At 41.0% G+C, this 18,647-nt stretch overlaps 1 protein-coding gene across 2 annotated transcripts in view; it reads right to left on the bottom strand.

Annotated features, from left to right (window-relative positions):
• Window positions 1-7,160: 7,160 nt before the first annotated feature.
• The window catches only part of MCCC1 (methylcrotonoyl-CoA carboxylase 1), a 99,769-nt gene continuing 88,282 nt past the window's right edge, over window positions 7,161-18,647 (bottom strand). For both annotated transcript variants that reach the window (XM_029615839.1, XM_029615840.1), the window contains exons 11-19: window positions 16,954-17,137; window positions 16,179-16,288; window positions 15,768-15,984; window positions 15,247-15,333; window positions 14,711-14,760; window positions 14,002-14,139; window positions 10,822-10,929; window positions 9,881-9,952; window positions 7,161-7,453 (exon numbers count right to left, since the gene is read on the bottom strand). In XM_029615839.1, the coding sequence (XP_029471699.1) occupies window positions 7,334-7,453; window positions 9,881-9,952; window positions 10,822-10,929; window positions 14,002-14,139; window positions 14,711-14,760; window positions 15,247-15,333; window positions 15,768-15,984; window positions 16,179-16,288; window positions 16,954-17,137 (1,086 nt within the window). In that variant the 3' untranslated portion in view covers window positions 7,161-7,333. The remainder of the gene's footprint in view (window positions 7,454-9,880; window positions 9,953-10,821; window positions 10,930-14,001; window positions 14,140-14,710; window positions 14,761-15,246; window positions 15,334-15,767; window positions 15,985-16,178; window positions 16,289-16,953; window positions 17,138-18,647) is intronic.

Genomic DNA, 18,647 nt, shown 5'->3' with positions numbered 1-18,647 from the left:
AACTTTCGTGATAGAGGTAGGGGGGAGGTTAGGTAGGGGAAGGGAGGGGAAGGTGGGGGGGAAGGCGAAGGAAAGTTCCCTCCGATTTTGGCGCGGCCTCGGAGGGAACGGAGGCAGGCTGCGCGGCTCGGCGTGCGCAGACTGCCGATTTTGGGCAGCCTTGCGCGCGCCGACCCCGGATTTTAATGGCTACGCGCGTATCTATTGAAATCCCGCGTACTCTTGTTCGCGCCTGGTGCGCGAACAAGAGTACGCTTGTGCGCAGATTTATAAAAGCTGCCCCTTAGTGAATAGGTCCTCTGTATGTTGTTTCTGAAATAAAAATTCCGTAGAGAGAAGGCATGCAAAAATCTCTGGGAGTACATTTTCCTTAGACAGTAATGAAAGAAACTAGCTGTGTAGATTTTATATTCGTTATACAGCAAACGCCGCGGGTTACATTTATTCATACCGTTTGCCAAACAGTTTACTCCCAAAGGATGATTGTGTGGGGTGTAATGTACCAATCACTCCCTCACATTTATTATGCATTTATCCTGTAATACGCATGGACATTTTAATGAGTGAAAAGAAAGCATCTATGGAGATCGACCTGTTCAAGAAGTGACTCTTTGTTCAAAACTTAGTTTTTGGGTACTTGCCAGGTTCTTATGGCCTGGATTGGCCACTGTTGGAAACAGGATGCTGGGCTTGATGGACCCTTGGTCTGACCCAGTATGGCATGTTCTTATGTTCTTATTCTTTTCCCCTCTTTTTAAAAAGAAGTTATTTTAGCTAAAATAGCCTCTTTCACCTCACCTTTTAACCATGCCAGCAGTCATTTGGTCTGCCTTCCACTTTTTTTTTTAATACATAGAATACCACTGCTCCTTGCAAGTTGGCTTTATCACAAATAGATGAGCGTATAATGCTTTACGCCCAGGGGCCTCTCCTTTGGCCATTATTCTCTGTATCTGTGCCAAGCACACTTAAATTGTCAGGGTTTTGGTTACTATTAACTTTGCTGGTAGATGCTTCAAGGCATCCACCACCCTCTCTGTAATTGCCTCATATTTCCTTTTGAGCTCCAGCTTCATATTATGACCCCTTTGTCCTTGAATTTCATTTTATATATGGAGAATGCTAAAGCTTGATACATTTTTATCATCTCTCTCTCCTCTTCTTTCTTTCAGCCTGATTACCTTAAGCCTTGCTGTATAGGATGTGTGGGGCAGGCCCTATCCCATTTCTGTAGCCCTTCTCTGAACTATTTCTACCCTCACAATTATCTTTACAAAGGTGTTCCTGCCCCGAACTCAGCACTTGGGCATGAGGCTGAGGCGGGGGACATTTTCTCTCCTTCTGGTGTTACCGCTGCTTTATTACATCAGTTGGCAACATTCAGGTCATCCAAGATTATTACGCCCAGGTCACCTTTCCTGTTTGGCAGTTGCCATTCCCTGTCCTCCTAATTGCTAAATGTCTAAGGATTATTCAGTGCCCCAGATATTTGTATATTTATTGAAAAATAGTTTCCATGCCTTAGACAGCTTGCCTGCTTCCATTTACACATTCTCTGCTTTCCAGAAACTAATTACATTAGAACACAAGTTGGTGTTGGTAAGATCCCACAAGTACATGCATTACTATCAAAAGCAGGGGGGTCTCAGTAATTGTCAGGTTTTCAGAATACTCACAGTGAATACGCTTGAGATCGATCTGTATACAACGGAGTCAGTACATGCAAATCTATCTCATGCATATTCATTGTAGATATTCCAGAAAACCCGATTGGCTAGTTGTGTCCCAAGGACCGGGATAAGAACCACTACTATAAAGTATGGGATGTTGTTTGGCCAATCATGTGACTGGATAGGCTGAACACATTCAGGGTAACTTTATAAAGTAGGTGGGTTGGCGAAAAGTGTACATGCAGATTTTACCCTGAAATTTGAAAGCACGCGTATGCACATAAGTTTATGGTGAAAATTCCCATATAAGGTGCACCTGCAAACTCACAGCTGATCTAGCAAGGGTGCAACTTGTGCCGGTGAACTTACAGTATTTACATCTTTTTTTTTTTTTTTTTAATACAAAAGCATGCGTGTAAATCCCACACCAGCCCAGAATGTCTTTCCCCAGTACGCATGAAATCAGGTTATTCATGTATTTTAATGCTGCCTGCACCCTGAGCAATTTTATACCAATCATTTACATGCGGAAAAGGGTTTTGAAAATTCAGCCTATTCTTCAGCCTTAGTTCTGTGATGGGCTGCCTCAGACACTAGAACAGTTTTTCCACCAGTGAAATGATTATATTGCCATTTCCAGTAGGATGGCTATTTCTTTTTAATTAAAAAAAAATAAATTTTGGTGTAAAAAAAAAAAACAAAAAACACGCACCTCACAGCACATTAGGTTTATAAGACTCCCTGAGCAACCCTATCACTAATTGATGAGGCTTTCCTTCGGCACTCTTTGGCATAGCATGGTTTAACTGCACTATCTTGCTTTTAATTTTTTTTTAGTTTTGATTCATTCTGGACTAATGTTTTGCTGCTGATTCACAAGCTGAGAACCTGCTGGTATAAACTACTGGGCTGGCTCTTAAAAGCTTGAGATTCAGAGAGAAAATGTTGAGGTTTTTCCATTTGTAATGGCAGATTTCATGCATTCCTTGGGCACTATCATTTTAACCTCACGTGCCATGGAAGAAACAATTGCCAGTTTGGGGGGCTGAAGCTGTCAGACTGAATGGTCATTTCAGGAGAATACTATGAAAAATAATACAGCACCTCTTAGCTATTTATTTTCACCACATGAATTCAAATTAGCAGCACATTCCTGGAGCTGTAATAAGCAGAAATAAAGCTCTGTAAAAAAACAGTAGCTGTTACTAAAATGGATGTTTTCAGGATTTTAAAGGGATCTGTGTTCAGTCTGAGATGATGGGTAGCAATCAGATTGTCACATGATGCACATGGAAAAGCAGAAGGTGGCACAGGGGACTACATGCATCCAGCCCCAAGGAGAAGGCTGCACAAACTCTCCAAGTTTTTTTGTTTTATATCTCGTCTTCTCTATTATAAAACTGCTCAAAGCGGCTAGCAATGAATCCAAAATTCATCACAATTCATCATTATAACAACAAATATAAAATACACAATCTAAAATAAAAATGTATAAATGACATCAAAACGTTCTAATACATAGTAAGCACTATAAAATCAAATAACCAAACCTTCCCCAGCTGATTCCAAACCTCACTCTTTCACAGAGGGGCTGTGACAAATTGAATCTCCCCCCTCTCCAAAACCAAAGAAAGCTCACAAAAAAAAAAAGTTATAAAATAAACTAAAACAAAGTAACAATACATGAAACCAACAAAAACCATCTGACAAAAATTAACACCCAGCACTCTTGAAAGGACTTCCAAAGGGGCAGCCCCTGCCACCCCCTTTGGAAGTGACCTGCCATCAGCGGCAGACTTTGTCTCAAAGTGCACCATCAATGATGTCTCAGATAGATGCCAGGCTCTAAAAGATCCGTGGACAGCTGGAATACAAGTCTCACAGATTCTTGCACATTCAGAAAAGGGGAAGTATTCTTGCTCCTCTTAGCAATTACCAAGCTCGAGAAAGACCAAGACAGAGTGAATGATGACCTTGTAATAGATGATTTGAGGAAGGGCTTTTCAAAGCAAATTCCAATTAAGTCTTAACATATAAGATTGTACTAGAATAGAGTTTACTGCAGTACATCACACTGTGTTATGCTGCGTTAGACTTGTCTTTAAATAATTTTATATCCTTTTTTTTGTAAATTTTATGCATATTTACAGAGCAACAAATAACTGCAGTTAAAAAGGCCCACACTGGCACATTAGTCTACTCTGTTGAGATTCTTGCTGTCTGGTTCTTTACCATTTTGGGTAGATAATAGACATGCCATGCATTAAGTGCGACACTCGCGCAATTGGAGGATGTCTCACTCTGACACGCAGTGAACCCTTCCTCTCACGCATCTGAGTCACTGGGAGCCATGTGGCAAATGAGTGACTCTGATTGTCATGTGCATGCCCAGTACATCAGTGGTGCTGTGCAGTAAGCAAAGGATGCTAGGCTTTAGCACCATTTTGCTCCATTCTTACTACAGCTTGGAGTTCAAACTGTTCTTACAGATGCTCGAGGCGCTCTTTTTTTTCATTGGATAATGTTAGACGTACATAAAGTTCAAGTTTTAAAACAACACTTATGTAAAAGTTATTACATACACACACATTGCCCATCTCTCACATAAATAATTTCTATTGTTCTGCATCCACAGAAGTTGCACCATGACCGTCATGCTATGAATGGGCTCAGGTCAGGAGTCGTGAACACCACTAACAGGGGTGACTCAGGGTGGAGAGAGGCAGGGCTGCAGAAGAGTCTAGCTGCTGGCTGGTGCAGGCAGGAATGGGTGAACCCTATGGGCAGGTGGGAAGGTGGAATAGGCAGATGAAGTCTAACACTGGCTGGAGATATCTGATACCAGATGCATGTAGGTAAGGGTGAACTTGAATACTGGACTGCATGGAGGTATGTGTGAAAGTGAATGCAGGTAAAGGTGTACAGAAAACTGGAACTGGGTGCTGGTAAGGATGAATTCAGGAAGCGTGCAGGTAAGAGTGATAATGGCTGGAGGTATAAGTGACTGAACTGGGGAAACAAGACTGACAAAGAACTGAACAGACAAACCAGGACAGCACTAACACTGAACATGAAACACATAAGCCCGAAGGCAGCAGAACAAGGCAAAAGGCCCGAAGGCCACACACACACACAGCAAGGCAGGAGGCCCGAAGGCCATACACACACACACAGCAAGGGAAGCCAGACGGCCCGAAGGCCACACACACACAGTAATGCAAGGCAGAAGGCTCTAAGGCTACACACAGCAGGCTGAAGGCCCGTAGGCCACACACACACAGCAATGCAATGCAAGGCAGAAAGCCCTAAGGCTACACACAGCAGGCTGAAGGCCCGTGGGCCACACACACACACAGCAAGGGAAGGCAGAAGGCCCGAAGGCCACACACACACACAGCAGGCAGAGGGCCCGTAGGCCACAGACAGAAAGCGGAAGAGGCTAGAGCAGGGAGCCCAGACGAGCTCGATGCCGAAGCACCAAGGGAACTGCTAGGCAGGGTTATAAAGGGAAGTCTGGGATATGGAGTAGACAGAGAGGGAGGACTGGGCCAGCCAGGAGAGCATGCTCGTGGGGGACCTCTGGTGGTGAGGCGGCTGTATAGCAGCCATGGTCGTAACATGTCATTAGTATCTGTAGGCACTGCAGCTGCTTCATGATCACTGCAAGGGGCGGCTTTAATCCTTGCCAGCATCTTCTGTGGCAACAGGGTCTCTGGACTTTTGACTATGTGATGTTGTGAAAGAAGATTGGTTTGGTTTCCCTTATGGCACAATTTTCTTTATTTCAATGGAGAGTGAACATTTGAAATTCTGCTTTTTCCCAAAGTTGGTCTGAAGGCAGATTACAATAATTTTAAATGAACAGAGGCAATCATCACATACATTAATTTATTAAAGGTGTTGATACTGTCCAAGAATTTATGGAGTACTAATCTAGTGTTATCAATTAGAAACTGTGTGTAATATTGAGGATATTAATGCATTTTCTTACATCATGGAATCAGCCCCAGTTAAAGGAGGAGGAAAACAGTTTGATTACTGAGAGGGAATTCAGAAAGCCCTTAAATCTTTAACTCCTCATAAGTCATTGGGGCTGGACAAGTACTACGCCCTCACTCCTCCTCTAGACCCATCAGAGGAGCATATAAAGGCACACTCTATGTACCTTCAACAAAATCCTCGCATCATAAACATGCCATATCTACAGCAGGCCCCATTCAATGGAATGCGCTCCCACCAGACATTCGGCTTGAGTTCTGCCACTCTTCATTCAAAAAAAAACTTAAAACCTGGCTCTTTAGCCAAGCTTTTCCAGGACCATGATCATCATTTTTTCCCCTCCAACCAGCAAGAACATATCTTCTTCACAAACCCCCATTTTCCATACCACTACCTACTTCGGTATCTAATCTCTTGCTGCAGGACACTTGAGACTTTCTCACTTATACGTTATAATTTTTATGCTCAATAAGACCTGTCAACTTAATTGTTTAAGTCTTTTTTTTTTTTTTTTTTTTCTCCTTTATCTTTTGGTCATCAGTGTTACAACGTTATTGTTAAATTTTGAACTTATGTACACTGTTCCAAGTTTCATAACCTTGTTCTATGTAATGCCTTTTGGCAATTTTCATGTTCTGTTTCAATGTAAACCGATGTGATCTTTATTTCATATAGGAACACCGGTATATAAAAATCTAAAAATAAATAAATAAATAAAGTAGTGCTTTTCAGACTTACCTGGCTAAGTGCTGCTACTTTTCCGGATTAGTCCGAACTTGTATGGCTCACATTTTTTTACATATGTGAGCATGGTTGCGCCCATGTATACTCGTATTTTATAACCTGCACATATTGTTTGCATGCAGGTTAAAAAAATATTATAGCAGCTTTGAAAGTTATCATCCCCTATCATTTCACGAAATTTGGAAACCTCATATTACACTGCATCCCGAATGCTGTTAATGGCAACCTTTATTTTGTCTCATCAGATAAACCATGTTTTATTTATTTATTTATTTATTTATTTATTATTTTTATATACCGACATTCGATCTCAATTGAGATATCACACCGGTTTACATTCAGGTACTGTAGGTATTTTGCACAATATGGCAATATTGACAAGTTCATGCTAAGTTCACTTAAATGGAAATTTTGTATACGGATTCCACATGAAGAGGAACCATGAGAGCGATTCTGCTATAAACTGAAAAGGGGCGAACAGGCCTTTGGCTTAGGCCAGAAGTGGATGACAGCACTGGCTACAATTCTTTTCTCACTCCTTTACCACTACAAAAAATTCTCCACGCTGTGGTTGCTGCATTCAGAAGCGGCCACTCATCACAGCTGGAAGCATGACTTCATAATAAATACCCACTATTAGAGGAGAGGGAAAGAACAAAAGATAGCTAATAATAGCATTGTGAGCAAAAAACATGTTTTCATGCCTGAAACCCAAATGCCACTGACAAATACACAAGTAATCACCAATTTGATGTACAGCATCCTTTTATTATATACAGTATGAAACAGGAACACTTCAGGAGAAATTGCATTTTTTTTTTAAAACATTGTCCATGGAACGCAGATGGATTCGCACCATCTTTTTATACTGAATTCCCTGGGGGACAGACTCTTCGTTTTCCAAACATATTCCCTGGATATTATTCAGATTGCGTTTCTTCATCCACAAACTCCACAAGTGCAGCATGCCTATTGGCCTGAGAGCCCTCTCTGTAATAGACCTTCTTTATTGTGCCAGCCTTTGGAGCCCGTATTGTATGCTGTGGGCAAAGACGTGTAAAATTAATGAACACCGGGTCCTTCTTTTTTAATGTAACTTCTCTTAAATACTACTTATCTATGGACAAACATGCTGCATGATTACTTCTCCTTAGGCACACGGCTGCTCTCTGATCACACACTCAATATACAATTCAGTGTCCATTCCTATTTTATAAACCACAGCATATATGAAATAATGCTTTGTAGTATTTCTATACCATTTCATGTTCCTACCAGTGTGCACAAATTCTGTACTGTGTCCAATACTGTACACTGCATTAAAGAGAAAGGATTCTCTCCTGGAAGAAAAAGGGAAACAAAAATAGCTGCAGTGTCTCTGCTGGCCGTTTATATCTACAAAAGGAAGGGTTTTGTCAGACTGTGTATTGCTCACATCACTTCTCTTCATTTTTCAAGGGCAGACATGCAACCTCAGGAATGGCTCCATTACTAGAGCACCAGGTGTGCTGTGGCATTGATAGCAGCATGCTCCAGTGTGCTGGAACGCTGGATTCTCCTGTACACCCGAGAACTCACAAATCCTAACCCTTTAATTTCTGGTCAGAACAGCACAGGTTTTTCCAGCTGAGCAAAAGCAAAGGCCCATCTAACCAGCAACCCATTTCCATGTGTGAACGATCACAGGAGATGGAACATTTTACACATGTCCTCTGTTTCTAACAGTTGAGATCTAGAGATGCACTATACTCTGGGTGAAATCCCAGTTATGCTAAATGACATTTGCTTTATCTATCTTCCAACAGTTTTTGTCTAATTATTTTTTCAACTTATCTTATTCACCTAAACAATGTCTTATGACAGTGGCTTCCACAGTTCTCCCTTTTGTTTGTTTTAAACCAGCCACTTATTTATTTGTATTTATTCATTTTAAAAATGTATAATCCACAATATCTACCACTCTAGACAGCTACTAAATCAACATATATAATGCAAATAACATAAAACAAATCAAGCAATTGACATCACAAACAAATAAAAATAAAAACAAAACACAAAACGACATTTAAAAACCTGTATTTCAAATACAAATTATCTAGAGTGAGATTACATTTATTTTTATTTAAAATTGTTTCTATACCATTTTTTCAACAACAATATCATTGAAAACGGTTTACATATTAAAAACATACATAACTAGGTAACAGTGATAAAAGAAACTTTAAAATACACAATATAGGTAAATAATAGTAAACAAGTAGTGAACAAAAAGCAATACAAAGTAGCCTGTTATGAGTCTATCGGTGTCTTAATGAAAATTTAAGGAATGAAATTAGGAATGGTTTTATAGAGTGTAGATTAAATGCTTCTGAGAAAAGGTAAGTTTTTAATGATTTTTGGAAATCTGTTGAATTTGAGATTAGACGTAGGGAAAGTGGTAAGGTATTCCATAATAAGGGGTCTGCCACTGAAAAATCATCAACTTGCCAAATGCCTTTTCAAATAAAAATGCTTTTAATAACTTCCGAAACTGCACTGCAGTGGTCTCTGGTTCACTACTGTGGAATTCCTCTGGTAAGGAATTCCACAGCAGTGAACCAGTCACCCCAAACAATCTCTTCCTTAATTCTGAAAGATGCACCTGACTAATCATTAGGGCCTCCAGCAAATTACAAGTGGCACATCTCAAACTGGCTTACAAATCTTACAAGTCTTCTGTTTTGTTTGCAAATGTTACCCATTTTGACTGACACAGTTTGTCAGAACTAAGTGTTTATAGAACTATCCCCAGTGACACCAAGATCTCGATTCTGCTTGGTAATGGCTAACTCCAGTCTGTTACTGTGTACCTGGTGTCCTGTCTATGGAGAGATATGAGGAGGTAGAAGATGTGCTAAGGCCTTGGGGTCTGGGTGCAGTCATGCTCTGTGGAGAACTATTCAGTCTTGGAAATTTCACTTTGAACAAATCTCGGCTTGCCAAATCAAGGAATATAGAGTACAGAGAATGAATAGGAGGAAAAAGAAGAAAGTTCCATGTAGAAGGATTAGAACCTATTTTCTGGGCCACTCTTGTCAGGATCGTCTTGGACCCTCCCCCCAGCATGTACTGAAAAGGTGGTTATGGATAGAAGTTTTTAGGGGACACAAATACAGACAGTGATCAATGAAAGTATGCTACATATACAACTAGTCAATGAAGTGTGAAATGCTAGAATATTTGCTGCCATCTTCTACAAAACTAAGTAGTCCTGTTCAGCTTGGGAAGACAGAGGACTGCATGTGTGCCACTTATGCTGATATCCATTACAAAATGAGCAAAGAGTGGGATATCTTTTGAACTCCTATAATCCAGGCAAATTTAAAGGCAGTGATGTTGACACAGACATAAACAGCATCTCTGTTCCAACCAGATCAGGTTACTCTGGCTGTTTATACCACCATCTTGGAAATGACCGCTTCACTCACCTCCATCTTCATGGCTATCATAACCATCAGAGGGTCCCCCATCTGCACTCTGTCTCCCTCTTTCACAAACACCTAAAGGGCAGAAGATACAAAAAAATGGATTTGCTGAAACCAGCAATTCTTATACTATAACGTTTTTCTGGCTGTAGAAGTGATTCCAGTGTACACGAGGAATTCAACCCTGCCAGACGATGTTTACTGCTGTTGCCCTTTGGTTTTATGGAACCAGAGCACTGCCAAAGCCATACCATGTCTCTTTAGGGGAAGAAAAATAAGGAAAGCCTCAAGCGATCCGGTAATACTTCACCCTTTGAGACGTGCAGTCAGGTTAGGGCAGTTTATGGAGCACAGTAATATGATTTACTTTTCTAACCTTTAGGGGTCAGATATTGTGCTAAGTGCTGCCACAGATTTATAGCAGTGGAGTTCAATAAAGACAGAACATGTTTGGCTCTACTGCACTGCTGCTTTAGCTTCCTGCTGATGGGCAGCTGGATGCCCTGAGCAAGTCAGAGAGGATCCTCTAAGCAGAAAAAAAGATCGTTACATGGGAAACACTCATTGGCACAAAAACCCCTGATATTTGACTTCCTGTTCTTTTTATATGTTCCCAGCGCTCTGATTCTCCCTGACCACAATCGGTGGATTTCATGTGTCAGGTTGGTCACCACATAATGGCAAATGAGAAGAGAGATGGACGTGCTGTGCATAGAGCTGTGGCACAAAAGCAGATTATGTGGTTATAAGGTTAAGCAGTGTCCATAGTGTTAGAGTTTAATGATTATTAAATTAAGCCTTTAGTAATATGGGTATACAGCATTACGGAATACAAAGTACAAAAAAAAAATTCAAAGAAGGGGTAATATACACAACAAAATAATTTCATGACTATGTTTAACCTTTTTCAGAAGCAGTCCCTTTAGAAAAGAACATGTAATTACCTTCTCAATGGTTCCTGTCATAGGTGCAATGGCACCGCCTTGTGTTCCCATGCTGCTCACAGCAGACAGGTATTTGGGTACTGGAAGGCCAACCTGAGCACTGCTTTCCTACAAAAGATGCCCAGCAGTAACAAAGTGAATGCTAAAGCACAGCTTAGAGGCCAAGACTGAACTAGCAGCTGTTTTCTGAGCAGTAAAATCACATTGTAGTTCAAGATCTTGATATTAGTTTTCAAGACAACCAAGGATAAGTGCCAGAATCTTCAGGCCATATGTTCCAGCAAGGAGTTTATGATCAACAGAGGAGGAATATTTACGAGCTCCTGAGTTCAAGGACATTCAGTTCTAGAGAACCAGAACTGTGTTTTCTTAGGACCTGGACCCACTTTATGGAATAAAGTGCCGTTGGCATTGAGATACAAAAGGGATTATATTGTTTCCAAGAGGAAACCAAATCTGGCTGTTTGGTAGAGCTTATGGCAAAGGTTCATAATTATAATGGACAGCAGATCTTGGTTGGGTGATAACAGATTTTTATTACTTGGTTACACTATAGAGGAAATTGAGTTGGGTGGGGGTTTGGGTGGTTATTATTGTATTGGTATTTTATTTGCTGGAAAATCGCCTCAAGCTATTTTATAGGGGTGGTCTATAAATATAAAGAAAAAAAACTGAGAAGAAAATCTGGGAGATGAGGCAAGGAGGATAAAGAATGGAGAAGTGGGTGGATCCTCTCCACCCCCAGCCACCCTTCTTCTCATCTGTCATGCTCCTGTTAGCTTCCTTATAATTGTGTAGGTCTTTTTGATCATTTTCTGTATTTAACTGTTTCTGGTGTTAATTCCTGTCTTGGTAATGTTTCCTGTGTTTGGAGAGGGGAATGACTTTACATATACAGAACCCCAATCCCTTCAGTTCACTGCTATTCTATATTCACACATTAGCCCTCTAGTGATTGGTATTATTGCGCGTTCCTTATAGTGCGCATAAACTCAGCCACACAACCTTTGTACCACAAAGTATTAAATATCACATTAAGAGCACACACGTAAGAGGCTCACCTCAGTACGGTCTGAGTGCACACTCCACACGCACACTTTACCGAACATTTTCAAAGCAAACTTGCACGTGTAAATTTGCTTTGAAAACAGTTGAGTAATTGGCTGAGCATGCACTCGTATAACGTTATGCTTCCTCTTCAAAGAGTGCAATCTACGCGTACACACTGACACACAGACTTTTCAAAAAAGTAAAAAAAAAAAGTATACATGCAAGTCATCTCTGCCCCCTGAGCCTCTGCTCAGTTCAGGTAAAAGTACATGTGTAAGAGTCACTTGCACACTTTTACATACACTCGGCTCCAGGCTATTTCACAACATAAAACCAAGCAAATGACTTTGAAAATTATGTTCCCTGTAATAACCAGACTTTGTCAGTTTTAGATCAAGGGCAAAATGATGGATGTTATTCATTTGGATGGAGCTCCTCTGCCATAAGTGCCCTTAATTATATGGCAATCACAACAGAGTGTATCGGAGGCTTTCAAATTCTCTTCCTCATTCTCATAGGTGTGTGCCTGGGTGAAGGAAAAGCTGCACTAATCCCAGATGATTTCCACTTTGGTGTCATCCATGGATACAAGACCTTCCTTGAAATGTAACAGTGTCATGTGAATCCACAGACAGTATCAAGAGGGTTGGGGGAAAGACTGTTAGCAGAGTTCAGCCAATGATTCTGGCCTAACAGCCTGAGCAGCTATACAAACCACTTTATGGACCCAACTCTATATCCAGGGCTCATCACTACAGAAAGAGTGTGCAACAGAGTGCATGTGTGTTCTATCGCAGATAATTCTTTGCATATTTCATTGGACCCCGACAACTAGCTGCAAGAATGATCTCATTTCCTTATTCCCACAGTTGAAGGAAAAAGCTCTGCCACAGCTGTACAAGGGGCTTACCATTTTTGTCACAGCTTCATGTGTCTGCAGAAACTCCCTACCCAGATGCGAGACAGATGGCCATACAGGTGCTCACCAGAAACACAAATCTTATAATACATGACTCCACAATTGCAGACATTTATAATACTCATGACTCAACAGATGCTGATTTATGGACACATCATCTATTCACAAATATGATGATTTAATATTTTTTCTCTAATGAAGAACTCTGTGCAATGCTTTTTATTTATTTTACTGCATCAATACACTTTGTGCCTTCTGATCAGTTATTGGAATAAACAAATTAACTCCACCGTATAGACAGTTCTCTTTTAATAATATGTGCCATTTCAACACAACCAGGGCTAATCCCAGAAAACTCTGCCATAGCAGGTCTTCCCCCTCCCCTCCCGGTCCTCCTGGAGGTTGATGAACAGGGGAGGGCGAGTCCCTCCAAGAGTTCACAAGTAAGTCTCCGCCATTACTGCATGGGCTGCTGAAACTCATGGACCGCCAGCCTTTGGGAGTAATGTAGGCAGCCACGTGATAATTTGCCCAATTTCCAACCCAGCCCCTCCTCCACAGGCAGCCCTGAATACAACAGACAATGGTGGAGTGTAACAGAGTCTTGCAAAGGTGGGGTTGTTCTGGGTCCAGCAGTTTCATCATGCTCAACTCGGCTTCCTGTTCAATCAGAACCAAGGCTGCAGTCTGGGTCCAAAACCCTTCATTCACATCTACCCAGGGATTGTTTCTCCTAATTATACCCTCCCCCAACTCATCACAGTGGCAGTCCTCACTGGAGGCCATGCACCTTCCAGAACCCTGCAATCACGGTCCCTAAACCCAGCCACTAGATGTCACTGTTGCATAATGACTGGGACTCCCTCCCCCCGGGAGCGCTATCTCTGCAGTATTCCTGAGGAGCGGAAGACCTGCTATGCTCTCTGCCTGGCAATGCACAGCACCGCTATGGAGCCAGCTCCGGGAAAGGGGTTTTTAAGTTGAGAACGTGTCTGTTTTTAGGGTTCACAAGATTTGCATGTATTTGACTCCCTCCTGCTGTAAAGAAATAAAAATATACTGCCTGATCTAGGAAGAGCAAAACAAATACTTGGTATAAAAAAATTAATTTTTTTCCTAAATAAGAGTTTGTCATACCAACTCAAATACTTAACTAAAAACACTTTTTTCTGTTTTAATAGCCTGGGTATAAAAAAAAAATGCCACATTACCGCTGAGAAAAGATAAACAGTGTTCTCCACAATGACCAGTTTGGATTTCCTCACCACCCCATTGACTGAAGATTTTAGGTATGTACAATCTCCCTCATTCACCAAATCTCCAGAAACATGGAGCATTTTATCCTGAATCTGGAACACAGATAAAAACTGTTAAGAGGAAATACTCCCGCATCAAATAAATAACAGAAACACATTGGAAAAAAAAAAACCACTTTGTAAATCTACCTGATTGGACAACTTACAAATTTCAAAAATAAAAATAAACACACACCCCCTAAAACAGAGATGTAAGGCCCCCCCGGGGGACGATAGAATAGATAACGATTAGCAACATCCTGTGTTCTACCCAAAAGAAATTCCCCCCCCAAATTAACAAGAAGAGAGCAATCTTTTCCTTTATGCCCCCAAAAGGCAGTCAAATCTGTCAGTCTGACTGGTCATCCCCACATAAAGTCAGAGATATGCATCAGCAGCTGGGCTTTGAATATGACTTGTTAGACTATCTCTGGGCAATGAAAATTACACCCTCCGATTTGGCCCTTCCTCCTGGGAGCTGAAAGGTCCTGGCCTTTGCTCAAGTGCCTTTCACTGCCTACAGGGAGCAGTTACTGAAATTATTCACAATATGTCCCAGCATACAAAACAATTTTAGCAGAGAGGTTGATTTACTATATTATAACAGCACCATGCCACAATTTACCTGCATGCTATATGACCCATCATGATTGTAATTTACCGCAATGTCCACTTCTGTTTAAAAGAGAAAAATGTGGGGTTCTTTTTTAGAAACACAGAAATTGATAGCAGGTAAAGAGCTCCAGGTTGATCTGATCTTTCCATTTGTCCAGCCTTCTGCAATACCCCAGACAGCCAGATCTGTCTCCCAGCACTAAGGCGCCCCTGTCCCTACCTCATCTACATTTCTGGCATCAACTTCACGCCTGGAGGTCGTTCCATTCTTTTTACCCATCTGCGAATGAATACTTTCTTACAGTCTTCTATACATCCCTTCTCCCACCTTGTATCGCAGATGTCTTTTCCCTGATAAATGCATCATTTAAACCACGGAAGTGTTTTTAATTAAAACATTTTATTAAAAAATAAAGAAATTTAGAATAGTAGGATGGAACATAAATACTGCCAGTGAAAGTCTGCACACCCCCCCCCCCCCTCCCCAAAACAACACATGGACAACCTGGTCTTAGTTAACCCTTTCCTCACCTATGTATCACTTACTGTTTTCACCATCCAGAAGTGTCAAGTTTCGGACAAAGGCGATGTTTAGTCTTCGACCATTACTGGATGCAAATGGCGAGAACTGGTCTAAAAACCACAATACACAAAAATACCTAGTAAGCGCACGACTTGGTCTCACTGCCCTGTGAAAACAAGCTTCCCAGCAGTTCCTTCACTTTCACTTCAACATCATTATTAGTTCAGATTCTTGGAGATGGGCAAAAATGGTTGCAACACCTAACTCTGATCTTAAAACGCCAGTTCATGATCCCGGCATCCTGTGCTGGGCAGGGTTTATTGGGCGCATGGTGGGGGAATTGCTCAGAACTAAAACTCTCCACAGAAGTTTGGATAGGAATAAAGTCTCTCTAAAGCAGATGAATGAAGAGAAGTGTCGCTCTGTAAAACTGAGACATTTGGAAGAGTGTTAGATACAATGAATGCAGGAAGAGAAGAGAAGGATGAACAGAAAGGGCCCCCATCCCTGCTCTCCAGTAAGGATTACAAAAAGGAATTCTTACCTCTAGTGTGTAACGTGAATTCATCTGTGAAAACTCTCTCTCTCAATATGAGCCCCAGAGCTGCCTGGCATAAAATCTCCTTTGCAGTTGGTTTTTTGGGTGGAAAGAGTTCGCTGTGGTGCTGGGTAATGAAATTGGTATGCACGTTTCCAGACTCAAACTCTGGGTGGCTGGCGAGACTCAATAAGAATTCAACATTGGTGTTCAGTCCCACGATCTTTGGAGAGGAAAAAAAACCAAAACACCACACACCACATCAGAATCCCACTGAAAAGGACAGCTTGAAAGGACTCTTCCAATTGGCTTATGCCCGTTGTAACATGCACAGAATGTCAAGGTGACCTTGCAGAAAATTTAATTTTGGCATCTGTAACCCCAGTTAGTGACTTGGCTTCCTCTGAGATCACTTACGTTGTATTGGCGCAAGCAGTACCTCAGCTTTCTCAGTGCAGCAGACCGATCCTCCTCCCACACAACCAATTTAGCAATCATAGGGTCGTAGTGCACAGTAACCTCGTCACCTACAGTCAAAGAAACCACCACCAAAAAAAAAAAAAAAAAAGTGAACCTTTATCCAAGTTACAAGATGAATATCCTCAGAAATTCTGAATTACCAGGTTGCCGTTCAGGCAATAAAATTGCTTTGTTGCCTTGCACTAATTTTGGTATAGGGTTAGCATGTACCATGAAATGGTGGCGGGACCACTCTACCATGGGCAGCAGGAGTAGCCTTTCCTCATGGCATAGTTTTACAATGATACCTGCAACAGAGAGAAATCTACTAGCAGAGGCCTGTAGTCTATAGCTGTGGAAGGAGGAGTCCAGGGATTTCGCTTGTGTGCTCCCTAGCACAGGGCCCAGGACAGATCAGAATCTTGCATATGGAACTCTGGGGTCTTTGCTCTGCTCCAGGAACAACTCCTGGTTTGTTTGCTGACAGAAGCAAAAGTTTCTTACAGAAGGCAACATAAACATAATAAAAAAATATATACACACATCATCACCACAAGAGCACCTTGCTACCAACACACCTCTCTCTATTTTACTAAACAAGATTTACTTTTATGTTCACTTAGGATACTGCAAATTATGACTGCTCAACTTTCAAGAAAGGGTGGGGGAGGAACGCTGCTATAACAAGTTGTTGAAAATGTCCAGCAGAAGTGAAGGAAACGGACAATCATACCTTGCCTGACCCCCGTTTCAATGCGCGTCCATCTGTCGGCTGGTGGCGTGGACAGGTGCTGCAATGGCCCTGCACCTGGCAGAAAGTTACTGTCTGGATCTTCTGCATAGACTCTGGCTTCAAATGCATGGCCTCGGTGAGCAATTTCATCCTGAGTCTTTGGAAGCAGCTCCCCAGCAGCAACCTGCAAGAGAGAAGTTCCTGTCTTGTTAGGGGACTGTCACATTTGCAGGAGTCCAGCAAGACATTCCTCAGTCTGATGTACTGTTACACTGCCTTTCAATCAGGCAAAAAGAAAGTAGCCTTCCTTCTTGCTTTGCAGTTATAATTGTTAGCTTTTCCCCAGCCCTTCTGGGCACAACATATCCTAGTATTTAATGGGTTGTTATAAATTTTGTAACGCTAGAAATGCTTAAATTGAAAAGCAAACCAACCAAGATGCCCACTTTCATTATACTGTTTTATGTACAGTGTTCCTTCTAAGCCTAGAGAGACTACTAAACATGGAAAAAATAACAGGAGATTTCAATTACCCCAGGCTGACTGTCTCATCAGGCATGACCAAAAGTTAAAGGTTCTAGATGCCATAAATGACTGCTTCATGGAGCAACTGGTTCTAGAAACAACAAGATGGGGGCTACTTTAGATCTAGTCTGCACTGGAATGCAGGATCCCAGTGCAAGGTAACAGTAATAGAACCATTTGGCAATAGTGGTCATAATGCAGTCAAATTTGCGATAATCACTGGTGGGAAAATAAAAATTAGCAAAACACATAGCTTTAAAGAAGGGAGATTATGATAGAATGAGGAAACTAGATATAAAAAGCAGTTTACAAAAGTCTTCATGAGGCATGGGGACTGCTTAAAATCACCATCTGTATTCCACAAATGAAAAAAGGTCAAAAGAAGAACAAGCATCTATCAAAGCCAAAAAGGTGTCAAAAAAAAACAAAAACCGGAAAATAGAACCAAACGAAAAAAAATAGGAAGGCACATAAATACTGCCAAATTAGATGAAAACTTAATAAAGCAGGCCAAAAGACAATTTGAGATTTTGCCAAAGAGACAAAATCTAATAAAATATTTTTCAAGTATATTAAAAACAAGAAACCTGTGAGGGAGTCAGCTGGGTTATTAGATGACTAGGGGGCAAAAGGGGTACTTGAGGAATAAAAGGCCATAGCAGAAAAACTAAATTATTTTTTTATTTTTGGTATTTACTAAGGAGATATCAATGCCTGAACCATTCTTTGTAGGCAATGATTCAGAGGAACTGAAACAAATCACTTTGATTCTGCAAGAGATGCTACAGCAAACTGACAAACTAAACAAATTATTGAGACCTGATGATATTTACCCCAGAGTTCTAAAGAAACTCAGATACAAAGTTACAGACCTGCTACTGGTAATCTGTAACAGTAAAATGTTTTTGGTGGGTTTTTTTGTTTTTGTTTTTAGCTATGTTCATGATAGGTGGAAGCAGAAAAATGGCATTGTGAGATTCAGAGGTGAAGGGGAGAAATATTTATTTGGATTACCCATCTTTTTTTTGATACTTTTTATTTAACACACAGGAATACATTTAAGAGCAAATATAAAAACAAAATTAGAGTAACATGCTTGCATATTCAAAAAAATACAATACTCAGGTTCTTGTCAGTCTGCACCAAACCCAACCAAACAACCAGGAAAT

Source organism: Rhinatrema bivittatum, chromosome 9, assembly GCF_901001135.1.
Source record: "Rhinatrema bivittatum chromosome 9, aRhiBiv1.1, whole genome shotgun sequence".
NCBI lineage: Eukaryota > Metazoa > Chordata > Amphibia > Gymnophiona > Rhinatrematidae > Rhinatrema > Rhinatrema bivittatum.
This window is presented reverse-complemented; position numbering and strand designations above follow the sequence as displayed.